Raw genomic sequence first — 22,559 nt, forward strand, 5'->3', positions numbered from 1 at the left:
ATCTAATTTTTTTGGGATCTGCAGAGAAGATTCCTATAGTTTTCTCTGGTTTAGCATCACTTTCACTGTGAAATGTTGCAATTTGGGTTTCCTTCAGCATCTGGAGTCTAATATTTTGTCTGTGCTGGCTGAAAGCTCGGTGTTGCTCCTAGCAGCTCTTGTGTGTGAAGGAAAGCATCTTTTTAGTAGATACTGTCAGTTGCAGTTCATGAGGGTGATCATTGAAGGGAGAACTCTTGTCTGACTTCTCAGTGATTTGAGTGCCGTAGGCTTGAAGTTAGTCGTCGGTGCTGCCCATTCCTGTTCATAAATACAACTCAAGAGGTCATGTGTTTAGCAGCTGGGATGGGGGTACACTGGAAGGTCCAGGTGTGAAGTCTGTTCTGTTTTCTGGGTGTCATGGTTGTATTGTTTGGCTTGTGAAGAAATACAATAGAGATGCAGGATGTGCGCTATAATGGGTCTATATTACAACATCGAATGTTTTAAATAGCGAACTCTCACATGAGCGAAAATGCAGGACCTCGAAAATTTTATTGTGGGGGGGGGGGATGTGCCCCCCTCAACCCCCGCTAAATATATATTCCAACTCCGAGATTGCACCACAGTGAGGAAAGGGCAAATGTTCCAATCTTCACTGTACTGCAATAAAAAAAAAACTTTGAGGTCCTGCATTTTTGCTGATGTCAGCTTTCACCATTTAGAACATTCGATGTTCTAATATAGACCCCACTATAACCTCCCCCCTTAAGAAGATATTCAAAATTGTCACTGAGATTTTGACTGAGAAGTTAAGTGCATTACATGAAATGCAGCTTCCTGTATAAAACATCGTATTTTAAAGAAATAAACTCAACATGTACAGGCTATGTGGTACCATGCATTGCATTGTTTTTGATCGTGTAAGTGTGTGTGTGTGTGTGTGTATAATATATATATATATATATATATATATATATATATATATATATATGTATATATATATATATATATATATATATATATATATATATATATATGTATATATATATATATATATATATATATATTGTGGCATTTTTTTTAAATTGTACATATTCTCAAGACATTATCAAAAACTTTCATCTCTGGAGCAGTCCATATCCATATCTGGAGTATTTGAAGGAAGTGTTTATAGCAGGCATGTTATCTTCCCATTGATATAGATCTTGCCACAGTACATCTTCATATGAAGGCATGCCTCCAGGAGTCTCTCCTTGCAGCTTGACTTAGTTTTAGTTTCTTACAGTAGAACTGGTATGACACTTGGCTGCTCCTCTTCTTGCAAGTTTGACTTCAAAGTATTTGTCTCCTACAGATGTCTGTGACTGGTTCTGCTGCTTTCCTTTTTCCACTTTATCTTAAGAGGTTCTTGGTTCAATTTTTCTTTGAACTAAAGCACATTTGTGCCTGCTGTGTTTTGCATATAATCTGGCACTGAGTTCTATGGCATTTCTTTTTTTCTTTCTTTAGATTATTGTAATATGCATTGGAGGTGGCACAGCATTTCAGGTAGGGCATATCTTACTATTTTGTTGAACTTAGTCTTTCCAGCATGTTTTATTAGCTAAGTGGAACCTATTTTGTTGAATGTAAGTATTAGTCCTCGGATGCAGTGTTTTGGTTTTTTTTTGAAAGAAAACAGTAAGACCAAACCTTTTCTTTACTGATTGTTTTTGTGTATGCCATTCTTTCATTGTAGCAGCCTTCAGTAGTTGTCTTTCTAAGTCATTGTGAGTACATCTCTGACAATCCTTTTTCTTGTCTTCTGTTGTCAGTAATTGCAGAATTCCCCATCAAATCTCCAGTTCTTCAAGCAGTACTTAATGCATCTCTGGCACATGTACTCTGCTTACCATATGTGTGATGTGTAGTTTCTTAAACTAGCCTGTGTTTCATTTTTAGATTATATGTCTGTAGACTAAGCAACTTTATATGCAGTTTTGGAGGTGCCTACAAGAAATCTTTGTACTTTGTAAGGGTTTGTGTTCTCTTGTCATCTGAACTTATTTACCTTAGGCATATTTGAGCTAACAGTTCCTTTCTATTTTCTAATGCCTCTTGTAAATTTGTAAATGCTGTTGACATCATAGGCAGCTGATCTTTTCTCTCATATGATCACAGCTGCTATACCATTCAGACTACAATTTGCTTTAAAAACTGTTGTGTTCATATGTAGTGTTTGAAGTTTCGAACATCCGTTAGTAGTTTCTCGAACATTTCAAAACTTCTTTCCTGCTCATAACGCAATTCTTCAGCTATATCTTGCCTCTAACTATACTTAGAGGGACTATTTCTTCAGACATATCTGGTTCAGATTTGCCACATCCTGCATCATTCTTAGAAACCGCAGCGATACATTTTTATGACAAGGCATTGCACACTTGCTGAGCTTTTCTCTGGATAAGGCCATATGTTTCACAATGAGTTATGTATTTCAGACTCTCCCTACATACACATTCTTTATTTCCTTGAAATTATGCTGTTTTAAAGTATTCATCAGTTGTATCGGTATCTTATGACATTGCTTTGTCAAACTCCACACAAAGATGTTCAGTTTTATTCAACAACACCTTCAGTAACTCTCTGAAACAACTCATGGTGCTGATAAATTACCAAACTAAAGTCTAAAGGCACCAGTGCATAAAAATGTGCCCAGTTTTGAGATTGATTTATGTAAGTTTATCTGTTAAAAGTTTGCAACTAATACTGAAAAAAGTGTCCTTTGGCATTTCAGAAACGACTACTTAAACTTTAAGATGTTAAGTTGTCTATCTCGCCTTCATTCTTGCTGGATGGGTTCGGAGCCGACCTCGGCTCCGACTCGGCCACTCTAAAGCTCGAGAGTTGGTTCCACCGGCTCGAGGCTCCCCTTATATCCCACAATGCTAGGCGAGCGTTACCTCAGATCTCGTTTGCCGCTACAGCTTCGAGGTTGGTTGCTTCTACCGGTTCCTGGTGAGTGTTAGCTTTTTATTCAAAAGTTACTCTTTTTTTCCCCTTTTAACTTTAATTCTTCCTAAATTAGTGTAGGATATATATCTTTATCCCCGACCCTAATTTTTCCCCGTTTTCTTGTTAAAAGAACCGTTGGTTCTTCCCTTGGGCCTTTGGCCTTCCCTAGGGTGTGTTTGTGTAGTTTTACCTTAACTTTTTTGTGCTTAATTATTAGTATTTTACTAAGTTTTTTTTTTAGTATAAATAATTTTTTCTGACAGGGTATAACTGTGTGTTTGGGTGTTTGTTAGTGTACACCTGTCAGTTACTGAAATGTCAAAGGAAGCAAAGGTCTCTGGATTCAAGAAGTGTGATGCGTGCTGTCAGAAAATGTCTCTGACAGACGCTCACACTTCTTGTGTCTATTGTCTAGGGTTTTGCACCTGCAGGATTCCTGTGCTGTGTGCCATGGCTTCAGCCCCAGGGTCCTGCAGGAGAGAAAAAACAAGCTGATTCTCAGAGGCTTGTTAAAGCCAGAGGATTCCCTGTCAGTTTCAACAGGGAAGCCCTCTAAGGCATCGAGGTCTTCGGCTCCGGCTTCTGAGCCGAGACCTCAGGTTGTTCAACCTTTGCCTTTATCGGCTCCGGCTGGAGCCGATAAGACTCAGCCCACAGTTTCTGTGGCTTCCTCGGCTCCGGCCGGAGCCGAGGTTATCGAGGTACCCGTGTCGGCTCCGACAAGGTCGTCGGAACCGACAACCAGAAAGAGGTCTAGGTCACCTTCTCTTGGCTCCGTTCATTCGGCTCCAGGATCTCCCCTGCTGTCTGAACGGAGCCAAAGGTCTCATTCCTCTAGGTCATCGAGGCTTTCCGATCATGACCTTCAGAGGGTGGTGAGTCGACTACTTAAGTCCGAGGCACTAGCCCAGATGCTTCAGAGCCCGACTCATCAGTCGGTGCCTGCCCCGGTCCATCAACTCTTTCCTCCTTCGACTCTTTTGAGTTCGGAGCCGGGTCGTGTCGGAACCGAGACTGTGGTCACTTCGGAGCCGAGACAATTGTCTTCGGCGCCGTCGTCGGCTCCGATTTCTTCTTTTGAAGAATCTCGGCGCCGAGCTTCCCTCGTCGGCTCCGAGGGGGTGAGTGGCATCGGACCCTTGTCCGACCCCCCTCTCGGTGCTTCGGCGCTGGTGAGTTCGGCTCCGACATCGGCCTCGGAGCCATCACTGTCGGTGCCGAGGGGGGTCCTTAGCTCCTCGGAGCGGGGACCTCTGGCTCTGCCTGACAGGGGGGCATTCGAGGTCATGCGGAGTGTGTTAGAGCCTGGCTCTACTCCACAGTCGGCTCCGTCAGCCCCTCCCTCTATGCTGCCTCAGGGTAAGTCGACTCACTCCCTCATCCCGGACCGCAGAGAGCCAGCTCCTCAGGAGCTTCGTTTGGGGATTTCAGCCTCTTCCGAGGCCTCTCCTGGTTTGGCAGAAGAGCCCCCCCGGAAGAGGAAGTGCAAGAGGAAGCACATTGACTCACCTGAGTCTATCACGTCGGACACAGATCTGGATGATTCGAGGGTTCCCCATTCCCCTTCTGAAGATGTCTCATTTGCAGACATTCTGGAGATCCTTAAACAGAGGGAAATTGGCCAGCCCTCAACCCTTCGGAGGACGAATCTGTGTATCTTGAGGCGTTTGGCTCGTCCTTCCACCTCCTGGGTGTCCCCCTTCGACCCCTCATGCAGGTGGTAGCTAAGAAGGCATGGACGGCTCCTGATTCAGTGGACCCCACTCCCAGGAGACCCTCCAAATTCATCACAGCTCCATCAGACAAGCAATTTTTATCAAAAGGAGTTTCTGTGGATGCTATGGTGGTAGCTGCTGCCACAAAGAAGGAACTGGCTGATCCTTCAGTGCCTGTCCATCCACCTAACAAGGAATCTAGGTCCATGGATAGGTACGGGAAGCGGATGTTCTCCTCAGCAACATTTACCATGCGTCGCTGAATTACCTGTGCCATTTCACTCGTCTTCAAAGGGACTTGGTCAAGGAAGCAAGTGAAATGTTGAAGGACCCTACAGCTGCGGGTTTCCAAGAGAAAATGAACACGCAGCTGGCTATCCTTAATTCCATTTCCAACTCCTCCATGCGCCTCCTCTCTTATGCGGCCGATGGAGCGAGCAGAGCCGCAGGGACAGGGGTAGCCTTACGTAGGCACGCCTGGATGCGGCTATGCAACTTTGCGGAACCTTTCAAGACGTCTTTCACGAACTCCCTTTTGATGGATCATCTCTTTTGGTCCTCAAGTGAAAGAAACCCTGACTAGGTGCGAGACTGATGGCAAGACCCTTTCTGCCGCCGGAGTCCGTTTATCGACTCCTACTAGGCCTTACCCCAAAGGCCAGAAGGGTGGGAAGATGTGGTTCCGTAAACAAGCTCAAGGGACTTCGCCTGACACAGAGTCGTTTTCCTACCAGAGGCAGAGGTGGGAATAACAATGGTAGACGCCGCCCTAGGGGCAGGGGGTCCGCAGAACCAGGGCAATCGGGAAGCCTTTCCTGACAAGCCCTTTCAGCATCCCTGAGGTGTTGCCCGCTGCCCATCTTCGGAGGCAGTCGGGGAAGATTGTCACTGTACCCAGAAGCCTGGCTATCCCTGACTCAAGACAAATGGGTACAGTCCATCATTTCCAAGGCTATTCTATCCCCTTTCTTCGCTTTCCAAATCAGTCAAAAGATCCCTTCCAGATGTTCCACCCGCTCAAAGGGATATAGCAGCTTTGGAAATTTCAAAACTGCTTGCAAAAGAGCAATTCAGCCAGTGTCAGCAGACCAACAAGGATCCGGAATCTACTCAAGGTTCTTTTGGTTCCAAAGAAAACAGGGGACTGGAGACCAATTTTGGATCTCAGTATCTTGAACAGATCAGTCAAGAAAACAAGATTTCGGATGGTCACGCTGCAATCCATTCTTCCCCTATTGGGGAAAGGAAACTGGATGTGCTCTATAGACCTTCAGGATGCGTACTATCACATAAAAATGAACAGACGCTCCAGAAGATTCCTCCGCTTCAGGCTGGGAACCAGTCATTTTCAATTCAGGGCCCTGCCCTTTGGTCTCACCACTGCCCCCCGGGTGTTTACCAAATGCATGGCAGTGGTAGCTTCTCACCTGAGACGACAAGGATTCCAGGTGTTTCCATATTTGGACGACTGGCTTCTCACAGCTCCCACCAAGCATCTCCTTCTGATGGCCAGAGATTATACTTTTCGCGTTTGTCAAAAACTGGGTATTTCAATAAATTGCGAAAAGTCTGTTTTGTCGCCTTGTCGTACTATTACCTACATAGGCGCAAATTTAGATACTATAAACATGTCTGCAACGCTAACGAACCAAAGGATATCAGACATTCACAAATTGGTGTCACTTCTTCTCAACAACAACAGAGCCAAAGCCAGGTTAGTTCTAAAGGTGTTGGGAATCATGGCAGTGGCCATACCTCTCCTCCCATTGGCCAGATACCACATGCGGATCCTTCAGTGGATGCTTTTTTCTCAATGGTCATACCAGGAACTCCCAATGTCTCACACCATTATGATCACGCAAGCGTGCAAAAAGCATCTCCTGTGGTGGATGTCTTCCCCCCAGCTCCTGTCGGGAAGACCATTTGTTCCACCTCCTCCGGTTGCTACTCTGACAACGGATGCCTCCCTGATCGGGTGGGGGGGGCATTATCAGGGCAGGACAGTCCAGGGCACATGGCAACCAAACGAATGCCATTTGCACATAAATGTTCTGGAGATGAGAGCAGTGCTTTTAGCGTTGCAAGCCCTTCAAGACTCTCTTCCCTTGGGAACGATTGCAATCCAGACAGACAATATGTCTGTAGTGTGGTACATCAACAAACAAGGCGGAACCAGATCATACCCCTGTGTCGAGAAGCACTCAGACTGTGGCAATGGGCGATTTCTTCTCAGCGTTTTCTGATAGCAACGCACATCCCCGGGAAGTCCAATTACATTGCGGACAAATTGAGCAGAGCTATACTCATGCCTCACGAGTGGTCTCTGAAAGACTCTGTAGTGAGAGAGATTTTTCTCAAGTGGGGTCAGCCTTGCTGCGATCTTTTTGCTACTCCCCAAAACAGCAAGTGCAGAGAATACTTCACTCTATTCCCTTTACCAGGCCAACCCAGCAGAGACGCTCTAGTCCAAGTTTGGCCCGGGACTTCTGTATGCATTTCCTCCTTTCCCCCTGATCTCTCAAGTAATACAGAAAGCTATCGCTCAGAAGGCCTCATTGATCCTCATTGCTCCTTACTGGCCTCGACAAGTATGGTTCTCCTTTCTACATCGTTTTCTCTTGGAGCGACCGTGGCATCTGGACCTAGTTCCAGATCTTTTGATCCACCAGTCGGGTCAGTTTCATCGCTCCCTCCCCTCTCTGAACCTCACTGCTTGGTTCCTCCAGTTCCGACCGTAGCCAGGCTTCCTCAATTATCTCACTCGGTTAGAGATATATTGATAGCTTCCCATAAATCTTCCACTCGAAAGATTTATTTGAGTAAGTGGAAACGCTTCTCATATTGGGCACAAGGAAAGGACATAGATCCTTTCACCGCTTCCATCCAACTAGTCCTTGATTTTCTAGCTGAACTCTTCCATGCAGGTTCATCTCCATCTACTCTTAAGGTTCAATTGGCAGCTATTTCTAATTTTCATGTGGGCATTTCTGAATCTGCCCTAATGTCCCACAAACTTTGCAAAGCCTTTTTGAAAGGAGTTTTTCTTCTCAGACCTCCTATAAGAAATCCTCCTTCTCCTTGGGACCTAAATTTAGTTCTTGCTTCCTTGATTCTTTCCCCTTTCGAACCTGCAGCTTCATGTTCCTTGAAATTATTATCATGGAAAACTCTCTTTCTGGTGGCTATCACATCAGCTAGAAGAATTTCAGAACTTCAAGCACTCAGTTGTCGCTCTCCTTATCTTTTGTTCCATAAGGACAGAGTTTCCTTCTAACTAACCCGTCCTTTTTGCCTAAGGTGGTTTCAGCATCAAATCTAAACCAAAGCATTGACCTCCCTGTCTTTTTCCCAGAGTATTCAAATAGGTCTGAACAAAAATTACACTGCCTGGATGTTCATCGTCAATTAAGGTACTACTTGGACAGGACGAAACAATTCAGAAAATCTGATCAGCTGTTTGTCTCCTATGCGGAAAGCAGAAAAGGACTTCCAGTTTCAAAGGTATCATTATCCAGATGGCTAACATCTCTGATTACCCTTGTTTATGAGATTAGACACCAAAACTGCCTAATAAACCTAAAGCCCATTCCACCAGAGCTTTGGCTACTTCTTTAGCCTTCCAAGACAGACTGCCTATTGACACCATTTGTGCAGCGGCTACTTGGGCTACTCCTCACACTTTTATTTCCCATTATAAGTTGGATTTAGCTTCTAGGCATAGAGCTAATTTTGGTTCCACTGTTCTCAGGAGTCTGTTCCGTTAGGCCACCCGGGACAAGGTGCTAGGGACGCGGTCCCATCCAGCAAGAATGAAGGCGAGATAGACAACTTAACATATAGAAGTTATGTTCTTACCATAACGTTCCATGTTAGTTGTCTTCTTCTCGCTTCTTCTTAAGGCCCCACCCTCCTTCCCCCTGGCCTGGACAGACCTAGAGGAGTTGTGATCGTGACCTCTCTTTCTACCACCTCTTTCTTAGTCATATGCTATTGTGCATATTTTCTTTTTCAGGATGTAGGTCACCCGTTTTCTTCCTGCTGTTAGAGGTGGATTCCTTTTACAGTTATACTGTTATTGATATAAGCTGGGTTAGCTTACAAACGAGATCTGAGGTAACGCTCGCCTAGCATTGTGGGATATAAGGGGAGCCTCGAGCCGGTGGAACCAACTCTCGAGCTTTAGAGTGGCCGAGTCGGAGCCGAGGTCGGCTCCGAACCCATCCAGCAAGAAGAAGGCGAGAAGAAGACAACTAACATGGAACGTTATGGTAAGAACATAACTTCTATTTATGGGCAATGTGTCATAACCATATTTAATAGTTTTATAGGTTGTGTGGATAAAAAGACAATTCTTGTGTTCTTTACAAAGGTGTAACCAGCACTGTTTGGTCATTCTGCCTTTATTATTAATGTCTCAAGTTTTCCTTTTTCTCTTGTGCCTGCTCAGTTTCGCTTCTTAGAGCTATTGACACTTTTGTATAGCATCAGGATTTATTTGTATGCAGCATTTTTATAGCTTGCTTCAGTAATGCTGCAAACAAGTTAGCATCTGATCATGTGGTACACTGTACATGATATCTGAAATGTCTGTCAGTATGGAAGTTTAGTTGATTTATATACTTTGTATTCATTTAACATTGCCTAGTTTCTTACACGCCAGATAAAATTTTGGATAATTATCTTTAATTGCAACTGATAGAAAATGCAATATTCTTTTTTTTTTCATTTTATAATTCATGTTGGCACTTTCCTCTATGATTTATACATTTGCACTACCAAAAAAGTACATCTTGCAAACATGTCTTTAGTTCAGCAGATAATGCCCTCCTGTTCTTAAGGATGTTTCTCCACTCCTGACTACCAGGTTTGCCACCTGTTAGCCAGCTTAGGTTATCATCATACAGAGTTTTCACTTTATTATTTTCTAACTTTAGTTAAGAAGTTATTTGCTGTCAAGATATTTCACTGTACATGATTGCAAAGTATACATTTTGTTTACTAATTCTTAGTTTCTGCATTCGGTTTTAGTTTTCAGTATCTATTACCAATAGTCAGTGATGCACTAACCTTAATTATAAGGGTTATATTCTACATGGGATATAGCAGCAAACTAGCTTCCAGGGTTTAGGGGACCTTCCACATGCTCAAACTATTATTTCAAGTAAAGCTGAATAAAATCAGTCGTTTGGGTGCCATATCCATCAGAGCTTTCCTCGATTGTCAGCTAATGGCTCTCTATTGCTAGGTAGATGTTCCCTTTGAGAAAAAAATCCACATTTTAGTTTTGTTACAGAAACTTAACTTTTATGTGAAATAGTTTATTAAAAGCTGGGAAAGTGTGTTTTTGTGGACTGTCACTTGACTTTACCACTTTTTACTGTGAGGCAAGACTTTTACTTTTGTGGAAAAATGTTGTTAAAACTTAGTTATTTGTTGTTCCTAATTAAACTTGAGTTAAATTACTTTTGGTGGTTGAGGGAAGTGTGCTTTTTCAATGTGCTTTGGTGGGCAAATCAACTTTTTTAATACTTGCGTGTTTCACCAACTACTGCTGTCAATCTTACTGGGGCATCATACATCATTTTCATCTTCATCATGATACAGTGTGCTGATTCTTCCTCCTGCCAGCCATAAAAGAATATTTCCAGACAGCCATTGTCACTTCATCAGGTTACATATTTGTCTAAATTTGTCTCTGACACATATGGGTAACACTATTGTGACCATTTCTGGTTCTTTATGCTGTTCATCTTTTTCATGGCTTCCCTATGGTGTAGAGCCTTCAGCCACCATGGCTCGAGGGTTAGGTGCATACTCTATGGCTGTTGGAATGTCCTTGCTGGGCAAGGGACAACCACTTTTGTCAGGCTCAGAGGAAGAAGCAGGAACTTCTTGTCTGTTAGCCAGACCAGGAAGCCTATTTGACTCCTGTCAGGCAAATCAGTACAGTCTGATTCTAAAGAAATTCCTGTTAAAAGGAAGTATAAAGTTAAACCTGTATCTTCCCATCTCTGTTACTTTGGACAGGAGTGATTTATTTGGCTTAGATCAGGGCTTTGGTTTAGGTTCTTGACCTTTCTATTTCTGATGTTGCTGGTAAAAGAAAAAGGAGATGATTTTCTAAAGGTTTCCGGTATATTGAACAGGAAAATGATTTTTAGTGTGCAATTTCTGCTTTTGCTTCTCAGTTCATTGAATGTGTTTCTGAGGAGAATGTTACTTCTGATAATCCCTTAGAAGAATTTTCTTTCTGAAAACATATCCAGATTGAGCCATTTGTTTCAGTGGGAAGATAATTATATTCAACTGTCTTTGAAAACAATAGTATGATTTTGTTAGAACTGGGTTTTCCTGAACCCACTACTGTTCCTCTTGTTCTTCCACCGTTGTAGGATGTGTTTGACCGTCTGTGACTTGCCAAACATCCAGCCTGCTGCACCTGAGAAAGCAGATTGTATAAAGTTCCTTGATAATATAGTTTTTTTTTTATTTTCCATTCCCTGATTTGAACCTGCAGTGATTTCTTGGAAAAATCCTGCTGCTGCTAAAACTCTGGTAAATGTTAATCCCTCCACCTCTGATAAGGATGGGAAAGCATTTGACAGATTTGGAAAAAATGTATAATTTTGCCACACTTAACTTTTAGCATTCTTAATTGTGAAGCTCGTTTGTTAGTTTATGCTTGCATCTTTTGAAAATATGAGAAACATTATAGCCACCTTCATTTATTGTTTACTAACATTTGTTTACTGGGAAAGGTGGACTGGGCAATAACCTGTTTTCATTGGAGGGCTAGGGAGGAAAACATATTACATAAAAGCAAAACAGATCATAGCAAATATAAACATTTGATATGACTTGTCATTTTTATAAGTATGATGCAGTGCAACAGAGTTGTGTATAATACAGTGTAAGCAAACAATAGATTGTCTAGTGAGAGAACTAAGCTTAATTTGTTTAAATTACAAGTGGTGATGAAATTCAGAAGAGAGAGACTGTTAGTTGAGAAAATAATTTAGTAATCTGACGAGTGTCAGACATGAGAGCAAGCAAAGATTGGTTAGTAAAGAAACAAAGTCGTATATGAGAAGATAAGTTAATAAGAGATTTACAAATTGCAAATGAATCATTAGAAGGATGTGTACTTAGTGTAAACATTGGCTCTAGATGATTATTGAAATGACCTTCTGATCCAGTGTCTAAAATGGGGGGAAAAGGGTTGTGGATGGATGCACTTTTGTAGCACATCAAGTGAGTCAGGTTTTCAGTAGTGGAACAGGATGTGATAATAAGGTAGGGAGTTAGGGATAGTAGGTCAGAAAAATAAAAATTATAGCATGAGGAAGTGAAGGGAGAGGATGGCTGCAAGAAAGTGGGGTGAGAGGTAAAACTGCAGTTAGAAGCTAGATGTGGGGGTAAAAGAGAAAAGTGGCTTATAAGATGCAATAAGCCTGGTGTGGAATATGACCAGAGCCAGGATTTACTTGGGAATGATTTTAAATAAGTTTTGATCTTGTGGAGAATGGACAATAGCATGCTTTTGTTAAAGGGGTTCAAGGCTTTGCTACCACATTATAGTATATGATTAGGTCTTATTTGATTTAAGGCACTTTGTGGGATTAATATTTTTTGTGCTGTGATTAACTGGGTTTATGTAAGAAGGTGAAGTAGTTTTAAACAGTTAATTATTTAACTATGTATAGTGGTGGCTTTGATTGGGTTTGTTTCCAGCAAAGCATGCAGTCTTCTTAAAACATTGCTCAAGTTTAGTTTTTTTAGAGAGGTTTGAAGGTTTTAAAAATGTGTACTCCATACAGAAGTGATGGTAAAAGGTAAGTGTTGGCTGGGATTGTAAAACATTTCTAAGTTTTGGTTAATTTTTTTATTAAAATTTAGAATATGTAGGGCAACTGTTAGGTTATCATCTATGGTCATGCCAAGCAATTTTGTATGAGATACTGCTGCAATGTCAGTCCTATTTATAAAAGTGATTTTGAAGTTACTTTTGTCAAGGCTATGTGAGTTGGAAAAACAGTAGTAGTTTTTAGGTTTCAGCAGTAATTTAACTTGGAGCCAGATTTCATTTCCCCTCTTCAAGGAAATGTTTTCTGTTAACAGTCTTGCTTCTGTTTCTAAGGTGACTAAACTGTCTTTGAAGTGTGCTTATGATTCTGCTAATGTCTCTTCAGAGCAACTGCTACTGGAACTGTTTTGAGAAAGTTTGCGTGGTTCTGCACACAGAAGTTATCTGAGTACATTAAAGCTGAAATTTTGAAAACTCAAGTTTGTTAAAGGATTTACACCTACTTGTGCACCCTTTTATAAAAAGAAAATTAGCATACACAGCAAGCTGCTGGTAAGCAGATGTTCAAATAATGGAATTGCAAGGGAGCCTTAAAATGAAAGGAGGAGTTTCCCACAGAAATAAGGCCAGTCCAAAAATCTGAATTGTGAGTCCAAAAGCCTTCTTTATTGTGATACCAAAATTAAGCGCTTTTGTCAGTTTCCAAAAGCCTTCTTTCTTGTGATACCAATTTTGGTATCACAATAAAGAAGGCTTTTGGACTCGCAACGAATAGTGCTTTTATTGGGTTTAATTGTCTTTTTCAAGCACTATTGCACCTTTATGTTTTTGGTTTACAAAAGTCTGAATTGACTACCTGCAGAGTGCTCTCTCCCCAATTGGAAGGCCTTTAAATCTTCCTCAAAATCTGGTTCTCGATGTCGCTCTTTGACAACAAATAATTTCAAACAAATGGTTTCATCCACCAGATCATACTTCCATTTCCTCTCCTGTCATTTAGCATCTGCTGATTCAAGGGGTAATAAAAGCTGTCCCTCTTTCTCTGATAGAGAAATATTTTTATTCAGGAGTGTTTTTGGTACTAAAGAAAGAGGACTGCTTGAGACTGGTCCTAGATTGATCTTTTCTAAATCAGTTTATAGAAGTCCCAAAGTTCAAAATGCTCTCTCTTCACCTCTTCTGATTCTTCCCTTTAAGTTTTAGTAACTCTGGATACAAGGATGTTTATCATCACATTCCTATAGCCTCAGATTTCAAACTTCTCTTAAGGTTTTCTGTTTGGATTACACTTTCAGTTCTCTGCATTACCCTTAGGGTTATCCACTGCTTAAAGGGTATTTTCAAAGTGTTTGGCTCCAGTCATAGCATACTGTAGGATATTCACATTTTCTGTATTTAGGCAACTTGTTTATCTTTCTGAGGCTTTTAAAGAGTGTCAGGAATCTCAAACTTGGGTGAGAGTTGTCCTTCACTTCCAAGAGAGCATACAAATTCTTGTTTGACTCGTTTCCCAAGATTGATTTCCTGTGGAGTCTCCTAGATACCTCACTTCAAAGAGCTTTTCTTCTACAGGAAAAAAAATAGATCTATATCTGGATCTTCTCCTGAGTTTTTCCACACAATCCAAAGCTTCAGAAAAGGAATTTATTGGGATATTAGGATTCATGGCATCCATGATTCTCACAATTCCTGTAGCCAGACTCCACATGACAAAGATTCAGTGGTACCCAAAACCTGTATGGTTCCAGTATCAACATCCCCCGACATTCCAAATTTTTGCATTGGGATTTTTAAAAGGTGAAGAGACCAATTTTATCTGAATCTAGGTCTCGCATTTCACTTCCAGCTCCAGCTCAAGCTCAGTCTGTAGCGACAGATGCCTCAGACTTTGCTTGAAGAGCTGTGTAAAAGTGCAAGGTCTTTGGATCAAAAAGGACAGACAAAAATACATATGCATAAAAGAGATGTCAGTAATGAATGCTTTTAGCTCAAATCATCTATGGTCCCCTGGACCATTACAGGTGATTAGACAACACCACACTGATGTAGTACATAAACAAATGGGGAAACCAGATTTTAACCACTGTGCAGACTACCCATGGTAGCCTGAAATATAGCATGTTAAGTTGTGTATCTCACCTTCGTTCTTGCTGTTTGGGATCGGAGCCGATCCTCTGCTCCGACTTGGCCATCTTCAGTAGCTCGAGAGCAGTTTACTGGCTCGAGGCTACCCCTTTTCCCATGATGCCTAGTGAAAGCTACCCAGATCTCCTTTGCCGCTTCAGCTACGAGGTGTGTCATTTTTGGCTCAGGCTTGTGTACTTGTGTATATTTATATAATTATATTTGTTTAAACTTCTTAAAACTAGTGTGTACTTCTCCTTATAGTTTTATTCTCTGTGGGTGTTGTTTGTGGACGTCGCTTCTTTCCGCAGTCCCTTTTTTTCTTAAGAACTCGTTTAAATTAGAGGCCCCCCCCCCCTTAGGACAGCCATTTAACTTGAGGCACTCCTTCCCTTCCTTTTTACTGTATATATAAAAAAAAAAACTGTTGTGTTCGTTAAGTAGTGTAGAGAATTTTTGTCTGTCTGTATTGTGGTACTTTGATTGTGTGTAGTGGTAGAGTTATGTCCAAGGATACGAACGTTTCTGGCTTCAAAATGTGCGACTCATGCTGTCAGAAAATTTCTCTGACAGATGGGCACACTAGTTGTGTTTATTGTTTGGGTGCTGTTCACCTGCAGGACTCTTGTTCTATTTGCCACGCCTTTAGTCCAGGGGTCCTGCAGGAGTGCAAAAACAAATTAATCCTTCGGGGTTTATTGAAGCCTCAGGATTCACTGGCAAAGAGTTCTCAGCCAGTGAAATCCCCTATATCTGTCAAACCGTCGGCTCCACCTTCGGAGCTGACTCCTGTACTGGAACAACTGAGTATGTCGGTTCCGGCTGGCACCGACAAGACATCTCCTCCATTGGCTCCATCAGATGTTTCGGAGCCATAAGAAACTGAGGTCCCCTTCTTTAGAGTCCATCCACTCGGCGCCTCGGTCACCATTACAAAGTGAATGTAGCCACCATTCTTTACACTCCTCTTGATCCTCTAGGCTTTCGGATCATGATGTGGAGAGAGTAGTAAGTAGGTTGCTTAAGTCACAGGCACTAGCTAAATTAACTATCCAGCCCACCTCAATAGGTATTGGCTCCAACCGCCTCTATTTCCATTCCTCCTCCGACTCCGTTGAGTTTGGAGCTGGAGGTCGTTGGTGTGCGGGTAGTGGAACCGTCTGCTCTGATCACCATCTCTCCTTCAGCTCCGATTACCTCGATTGTTCCTTCTATCGAGGAATCTGGACGCCAGGGCTCTCTCATCGGTTCCGAGGGGGGAGTGGCATCAGACCCTTGTCCGACCCCAGTCTCCCCCCTCGGAGCTTCGCCGCAGCTGAGCTCGGCTCCAGCATCGACCTCGAAGCTGTCGCCATCGGCGCGGAGAGAGATTCCTATTTCTTCGGAACTGGAGCTTTCTCTGCCTTGAGGTCAAGACACCTTCGAGGTCATGCGGAGTGTGCTGTCCCCTAAAACAGCTCCACCACCAGCTCCGTCCCCCATAGTGTCTGTGCCAACCTCAGCTCCTCCTCCAGACCCCAAGCGTAAGAACCGATGCCCCAGGACACCCATTGGGTGATCCCTCTTCTTCCGAGGCCTCCCCTGATCACTCAGAGGAGCCCCCTTGGAAGAAGAAGTGCAAGAGGAAGCACATTGACTCCCCTGAGTCTGTCACTTCAGATACAGACTTAGATGAATCGGAAGGGTCCCCGAGGTCCCCCTCTGAAGATGTTTCCTTTTCGGACAGCCTTGAAATGCTTAGGCAGAGGGGTAACTGGACTTCCCTAGCCCCTACCGAGGATGAGTCTGTATTCCTGGACGCATTTGGTTCCCTACCTTCCACCTCCTGGGTTTCTCCTCCTTTTGACCCACTCATGTCTGTGGTGGCTCGAAAGGCTTAGTCAGCTCCAGACACTGTGGTACCAACTCCGAGGAGACCTAACAAGTTTATTACAGCCCCCCAGGATAATCAGTTCCTTTCCAAAGATGTGCCCGTTGATGCCATGGTGGTAACAGCAGCCACCAAGAAAGAGTTAGCAGAAACCTCTTCATCTGTTCATCCCCCTAACAAAGAGTCTCGGACGATGGACAGATAAGAAAAGTGAATGTTTGCTTCAGCGACCTTCTCAGTGAGGTCCCTGAACTATCTATGTCATTTTACTCTTCAAAGGGATCTCCTGAAAGAGCTTGGAGATGCCCTTCAAGATCCTACAGCTGAGGGAGTACAAGCCAAAGTAGCTTCCCAGCTGGCGACTCTTAATTCCATAGTCAACTCCTCCATGAGGCTGATTTCGTATGCAGCCGATGGAGCGAGCAGAGCTGCTGGCACAGGTGTGGCCATCAGGAGACATGCTTGGATGTGGCTGTCAGTTTGCGGAACCCTTTCAAGCATCCTTCACCAATACTCCCTTTGATGGCTCCTTTCTCTTTAGGCCTCAGGTGAAAGACACGTTGACCAGGTGTGAGCAAGAAGGCAAGACTTTCTCTGCCGTAGGAGTCCGTTTTTCCACTTCCTCTAGACCTTACCCCAAGGGTCAGAAGAGTGGAAAGATGTGGTTCCGGAAATCACAGGGATCCTTGCCTGACAACACGTGGTGATTTTTCCTCCAGAGGCAGAGGGGGAAACAACAATAACAGATGCCACCCTCATGGCAGAGAGCATCCGCAGAACCAGGGTGACAGAGAATCCTTCTCTGGCAAGCCCTTCCGGCATCCCTGAAGGGTTGCCTGGCTGCTTACCTCTGGAGGCAGTCGGGGGAACACTTTTGCTGTACCCAAAAGCCTGGCAAAATTTAACAAGAGACAGATGGGTACTATCCATTATATCCGGAGGTTACAAAATTCCCTTCCATCAATCCCCCTTACAGTCAAAAAAGACCCTTCCAGATGTTCCACCCAATCTGAGGGAGCAAGCAATCATAGAAGTTTCAAAACTGCTAGAAAAAAGAGCCATTCAGGAAGTTCCCGCAGACCAGCTCGGATCCGGAACTTACTCAAGATTCTTTTTGGTACCAAAAAAGACAGGGGACTGGAGACTGATTCTGGATTGCAGCAGACTAAACAAATCTATACAAAGAGAAAAGTTTTGGATGGTCATGCTACAGTCCATTCTACCCTTTCTGGGTCAGGACAATTGGATGTTCTCGATAGATCTTCAGGATGTGTACTACCATATCAAGATGGACAGATGCTCCAGGAGATTTCTTCGCTTCCGGGTAGGGGCCAGTCATTATCAGTTCAGAGCTCTGCCCTTTGGTCTCACCTCAGCCCCTAGGGTGTTCACCAAGTGTATGGCAGTAGTAACGGCTCACCTGAGGCGTCAAGGATTCCAGGTGTTTCCATATCTAGATGACTGGCTCCTCACTTCTACCACCATGCATCAACTCTTATAAGCGCGGGATTATACAATCACATCATGCACTCAATTAGGCATCACAATAAATTTAGAAAAATCTGCCTTGTTGCCCTGTCAGTCTATCACTTGCATAGGAGCAGAATTAAACACAAGGGAAATGTTTGCAAGATTACGACTGGAAAGAGTTTCCACAATTCGTCAACAAGTGTTAATCCTAATGCAGATCAAAAGGATTCAAGTCAGATATGTCCTTCAAGCTCTGGGCTCCATCGCAGCTGCCATTCTTCTAGTTCCATTAGCACTTTTCCACATGAGAATTCTTCAGCGGCTTCTTTTCACACAGTGGTCCTTTCAGGAGCTTCCCATGTCTCACATGATCCTGATTACAGAAACATGCAAAAGGCACCTGTCTTGGTGGATGGACTCCCCACTAGTGTCTCAGGGCAGACCTTTCATACAGCCTCCACTGGTAGCCACAGTGACCACGGACGCCTCCCTGATAGGGTGGGGGGCATTATCTGGGTAGGACAGTCCAAGGCACTTGGCAACCTCCCGAGTACCATCTGCACATCAGTGTCCTAGAAATGAGAGCCGTGCTTCTGGCGTTGCAAGCCCTTCAAGACTCTCTTCCTTCTGGGACCATTGCAATTCAAACAGACATGTCAGTGGTGTGGTACGTCAACAAACAGAGCGGAACCAGGTCCTACCCCCTGTGTCCAGAGGCACTTAGACTGTGGCAATGGGCGATTTCCTCCCAACGTTTTCTGATTGCGACGCACATCCCTGGACGACCCGACGTCATAGCGGACAAGCTCAGCAGAGCTATTCTCATGCCTTACGAGTGATCTCTGAATCAGGAAGTTGCGGATCTTATCTTCTGCAAATGGGGACAGCCTTGCTGCAATCTGTTTGCCACCCCTCTCATCAGCAAATGCAGCAACTACTTCTCCCTTTTTCCACTTCCAGGTCACATACCCAGAGACACCCTAGTCCACGATTGGCCTCAGAGACTCCTTTATGCTTTTCCCCCGTTTCCCCTAATACCAAGACTCATACAGAAAGCAAAATCGTTGGGTTGCAAAATGATCCTCATTGACCCTTATTGGCCTCGACAGATATGGTTTCCGTTCCTGCACCCCTACCCCTACCTTATGTTTCTAGCACAACTTTTTCAGTCTGGTGTAGCTTCCGCTACTATTAGAGTACAGTTAGCGGCCATTTCAAATTTTCATATCGGATTGTTGAATTCTAACATCATGTCTCATAAGCTCTGTAAGGCTTTTTTGAGAGGAACATCTCTTCTTAGACCTCCAGTGAGAGATTCCCCTCCTCCTTGGGATCTTAATTTAGTCTTAACTTCCTTAAATGTGCCTCCTTTTGAACCGGCAGCATCATGTTCCCTTAAGTTTCTGTCTTGGAAGACACTTTTTCTGGTTGCTATCACTTCAGCTAGGCATGTCTCAAAACTTCAAGCACTATGTGTTTGTCCTCCTTACCTGGTGTTTCACAAGGACAGAGTTTCTCTGAGGACCAGTCCATCCTTTCTTCCTAAAGTATGCTCGGAGAACAGTTTAAATCAATCCATAGATCTCCCAGTGTTCTTTCCCAATCACAACAACAAGCAGAATACAAGCTCCACCAAATGGATGTTCACAGACAATTGCGTTTTTACCTTCATAGAACTAAAGAACTAAGAAAGTCAGACCAGTTATTTCTCTCTTATGCCTTCAACAAACAAGGCCTCCCAGTTTCCAAGGTGACCTTATCCAGATGGTTATCTAATACTATTACCTTTATTTACCAGTTACGGAATAAAGAGTTACCAGCTAAACCAAAAGGTCATTCTACCAGGGCATTAGCCACCTCCATAGCTTTTCAATCTAGGTTGCCCATAGATTCAATCTGTGCAGCTGCCACGTGGGCAAACCCTCATACCTTTATCTCTCATTATAAGGTGGATATGGTCTCCTGGAGCAGCAGAGCTGACTTTGGTTCCACTGTTCTGAAGAGTCTGTTCCAATGAGCCACCCAGGATATTAGGTGCTAAGGACGCTGTCCCAAACAGCAAGAATGAAGGCGAGATAGACAACTTAACATAAAGAAGTTATGTACCTACCATAACGTTCCATGTTAGTTGTCTTCATCTCACCTTCCTTCTTGCATCTCTCCCTCCTTCCCCTGTCCTTGTGGACTGAGAGGAGTTCTTGTTTTTACTGGCTGAGTATTTTTTCCTTATTGTTCTTCTGGCCAGGTTTTTCATAACCTATTCTATAATTAGATGTATTGGACAACCAGTTTTTAGATAACTGGTTTTCTCAACTTATGTCTGGGATTAGCTATTACAAACGAGATCTGGGTAGCTTTCGCTAGGCATCGTGGGTTAAGGGGTAGCCTCGAGCCAGTAAAAAGCTCTCGAGCTATTGAAGATGGCCGAGTTGGAGCCGAGGATTGGCTCCGATCCCAAACAGCAAGACGGAAGGTGAGAGGAAGACAACTAACATGGAACGTTATGGTAGGTACATAACTTCTTTTTTTTTCAGCACAGTCTTACTCTACAAGATCTTACATTCTATTAGAGCAAAATTTTGTTGTAGACAAGCTAAGCAGGAATGGAAATTGAATTGGAGGGTCTTCCAGGAATTGATCAAGCTTTGGGTGACACCTCAGGTAGATCTGTTTTTCTCCGTAAACAGCAAGCTAACAAATTCGTGTTTCAGGACTCTCTGCAAGTATGCCTGGAAAACAGATGCATTTTCATTTCCTTGGAAAGGACTTCCTGTATACTTTTCTCCCCTTTACACTGATATGCAGGGTCATTCTAAAGATCAAGAAGGACCCCCAAAAAGATCATTATGGTAACTCCCTTGTGGACCACACAATAAACCGCTCTTTTGTTTTGGAAATCGTCAGGGGCACACACCCTCCTAACCCCCCCCCCCCCACACACACACACACAATTTTAGATTTTTTCAGTGTTGGGCATAAGTGAGAACCTTGTATATTTGTTTGTAAGTTACATCACAGATCATTTGAATAACCAGTGCATAATCTAATTCATGGATTCTCTTAAAACTATTATAACATTTAAAATATTTAATCTAATAGATGATGGAAGCCCTAGAGTAGCTACTGATGGAAGGTGTTACAGTTTAAATGCTGTCCAGCTAGCAAGAGAGCATGGCAGGAATTGTCAGTTTATTCCATTTCTGCAGACTTTGGGTGAGGTGTCAGAAATGCTGTAGTTAAATGAAACAAAAATATTTTTTTTTTGCTTTTGTAGTTCACACAGAAGTGATGCGAGACATTGGCAGCATGAAGTGGTAAGGTGGCTAAAGATGTATACAGGGTTGTGTACGAGCAAACAGTCTTGGGAGAAGTAGAGATGAAGCTAGAAGACCTCTGTGTATAAACATTTTATATGTGATTGGAGTGTTACTTTCATATGAACTCATTTGATGTGATTTGACAGTTTTTTTAACCAGCTGTGCTCTATCTCTTTGTTTTTTTTTTTAGTTATAGCCTCTGTAGTAGCTGAAATGGGTACAGATGGATCAGAGTCCACTACCTGGTCACCAAGTAAATAAAAATACAACTAAAATAAAATCTCTGGGCAAGCCAATTTTCGCAGTGAGTGACAGTGGTGCTTGGATCACAGGACTGCAACCAGAGTGCAAATCTTGACAGCTTTACAAGCAGTCCCCCATAAAGGATTAGTTATGTCCAACTCCTGTTGTCAGTTACGAGATAATGGAGAGTGTAAAACCTGTGTGTGATGTATTTAATCTGCCCACATGATGCATCTAAATGCATCTGTTATCACCTGATTGTGGTAAGCAAACGGTGAAAACAGGAGAAAATAATCACATCTGGTAGTGTATCTCATCTTTCTAGCATGTTTCCTTTCCCTGTGACCATATTGTAATGTACTAGAAATTATATTGTCCTTTGTCATTCTGACATTTTGTGTCATTAGTGATCTGTTGTCAGTGCCTCTGTGCTGGCAGAAATGGTAACACAAAGTAATTCAGGATGCTTGGTGGCTAGGCTGTCTTGAGTACCTTGGATGAAGCGAATGTTAATAAAGAAGCAGCTGGAGTTAATGAAGGATTTAATGTATTTTTAGTTCATTTATATAAATATTTTCAAATAAACACTACTTTAGATTTTACAACCCTGATAATATGCCAAAAAGTGCATTTACTGTTTTTGGTATGGACGAGGAGATGAATAACTGTCCTGTTTTTGTCTCCCTGCTTAGCTTGCTGAGTTGAAGAAAATGATTTCACAGTTGTGTGATGAAAAGACGAGCCTTCAAAATGAATTAGAACACTGGAAATTTAAGCATTCATATAGAGAGAACTCTACAGCTTGTTATTCGAAACATCAGATAAAGCACCCTAAGGAAGAGGAACAGAGTCACAGCCTTCAGAGCAGAGGTTTACCCAAGTCATCCTTTGGTAATGAAATGATTCATATATATTTATTATGAGACGGCAGTTTTTTTAGTATTTTGTACTAACTCTTACCTGAATGAATGTCTTAGGCGCGAGCATATTCCCAAAGACCTGCGCATGTGGAAGTACCCAACTGGCTTAATCCAAAACTCTTC

The 22,559-nt window shown here is 42.9% G+C and overlaps 1 protein-coding gene across 1 annotated transcript in view; it reads left to right on the plus strand.

Moving 5' to 3' along the window:
* The window catches only part of LOC122805297 (centromere protein F-like), a 670,336-nt gene that overhangs the window by 311,025 nt on the left and 336,752 nt on the right, over positions 1-22,559 (plus strand). Inside the window, exon 7 of the mRNA XM_044075385.1 lies at positions 22,209-22,407. Within this exon, the coding sequence (XP_043931320.1) occupies positions 22,209-22,407 (199 nt within the window). The remainder of the gene's footprint in view (positions 1-22,208; positions 22,408-22,559) is intronic.

The sequence above is a fragment of the Protopterus annectens genome, chromosome 6.part1 (assembly GCF_019279795.1).
Source record: "Protopterus annectens isolate FY-2018-M chromosome 6.part1, PAN1.0, whole genome shotgun sequence".
NCBI classification, from domain to species: domain Eukaryota; kingdom Metazoa; phylum Chordata; order Ceratodontiformes; family Protopteridae; genus Protopterus; species Protopterus annectens.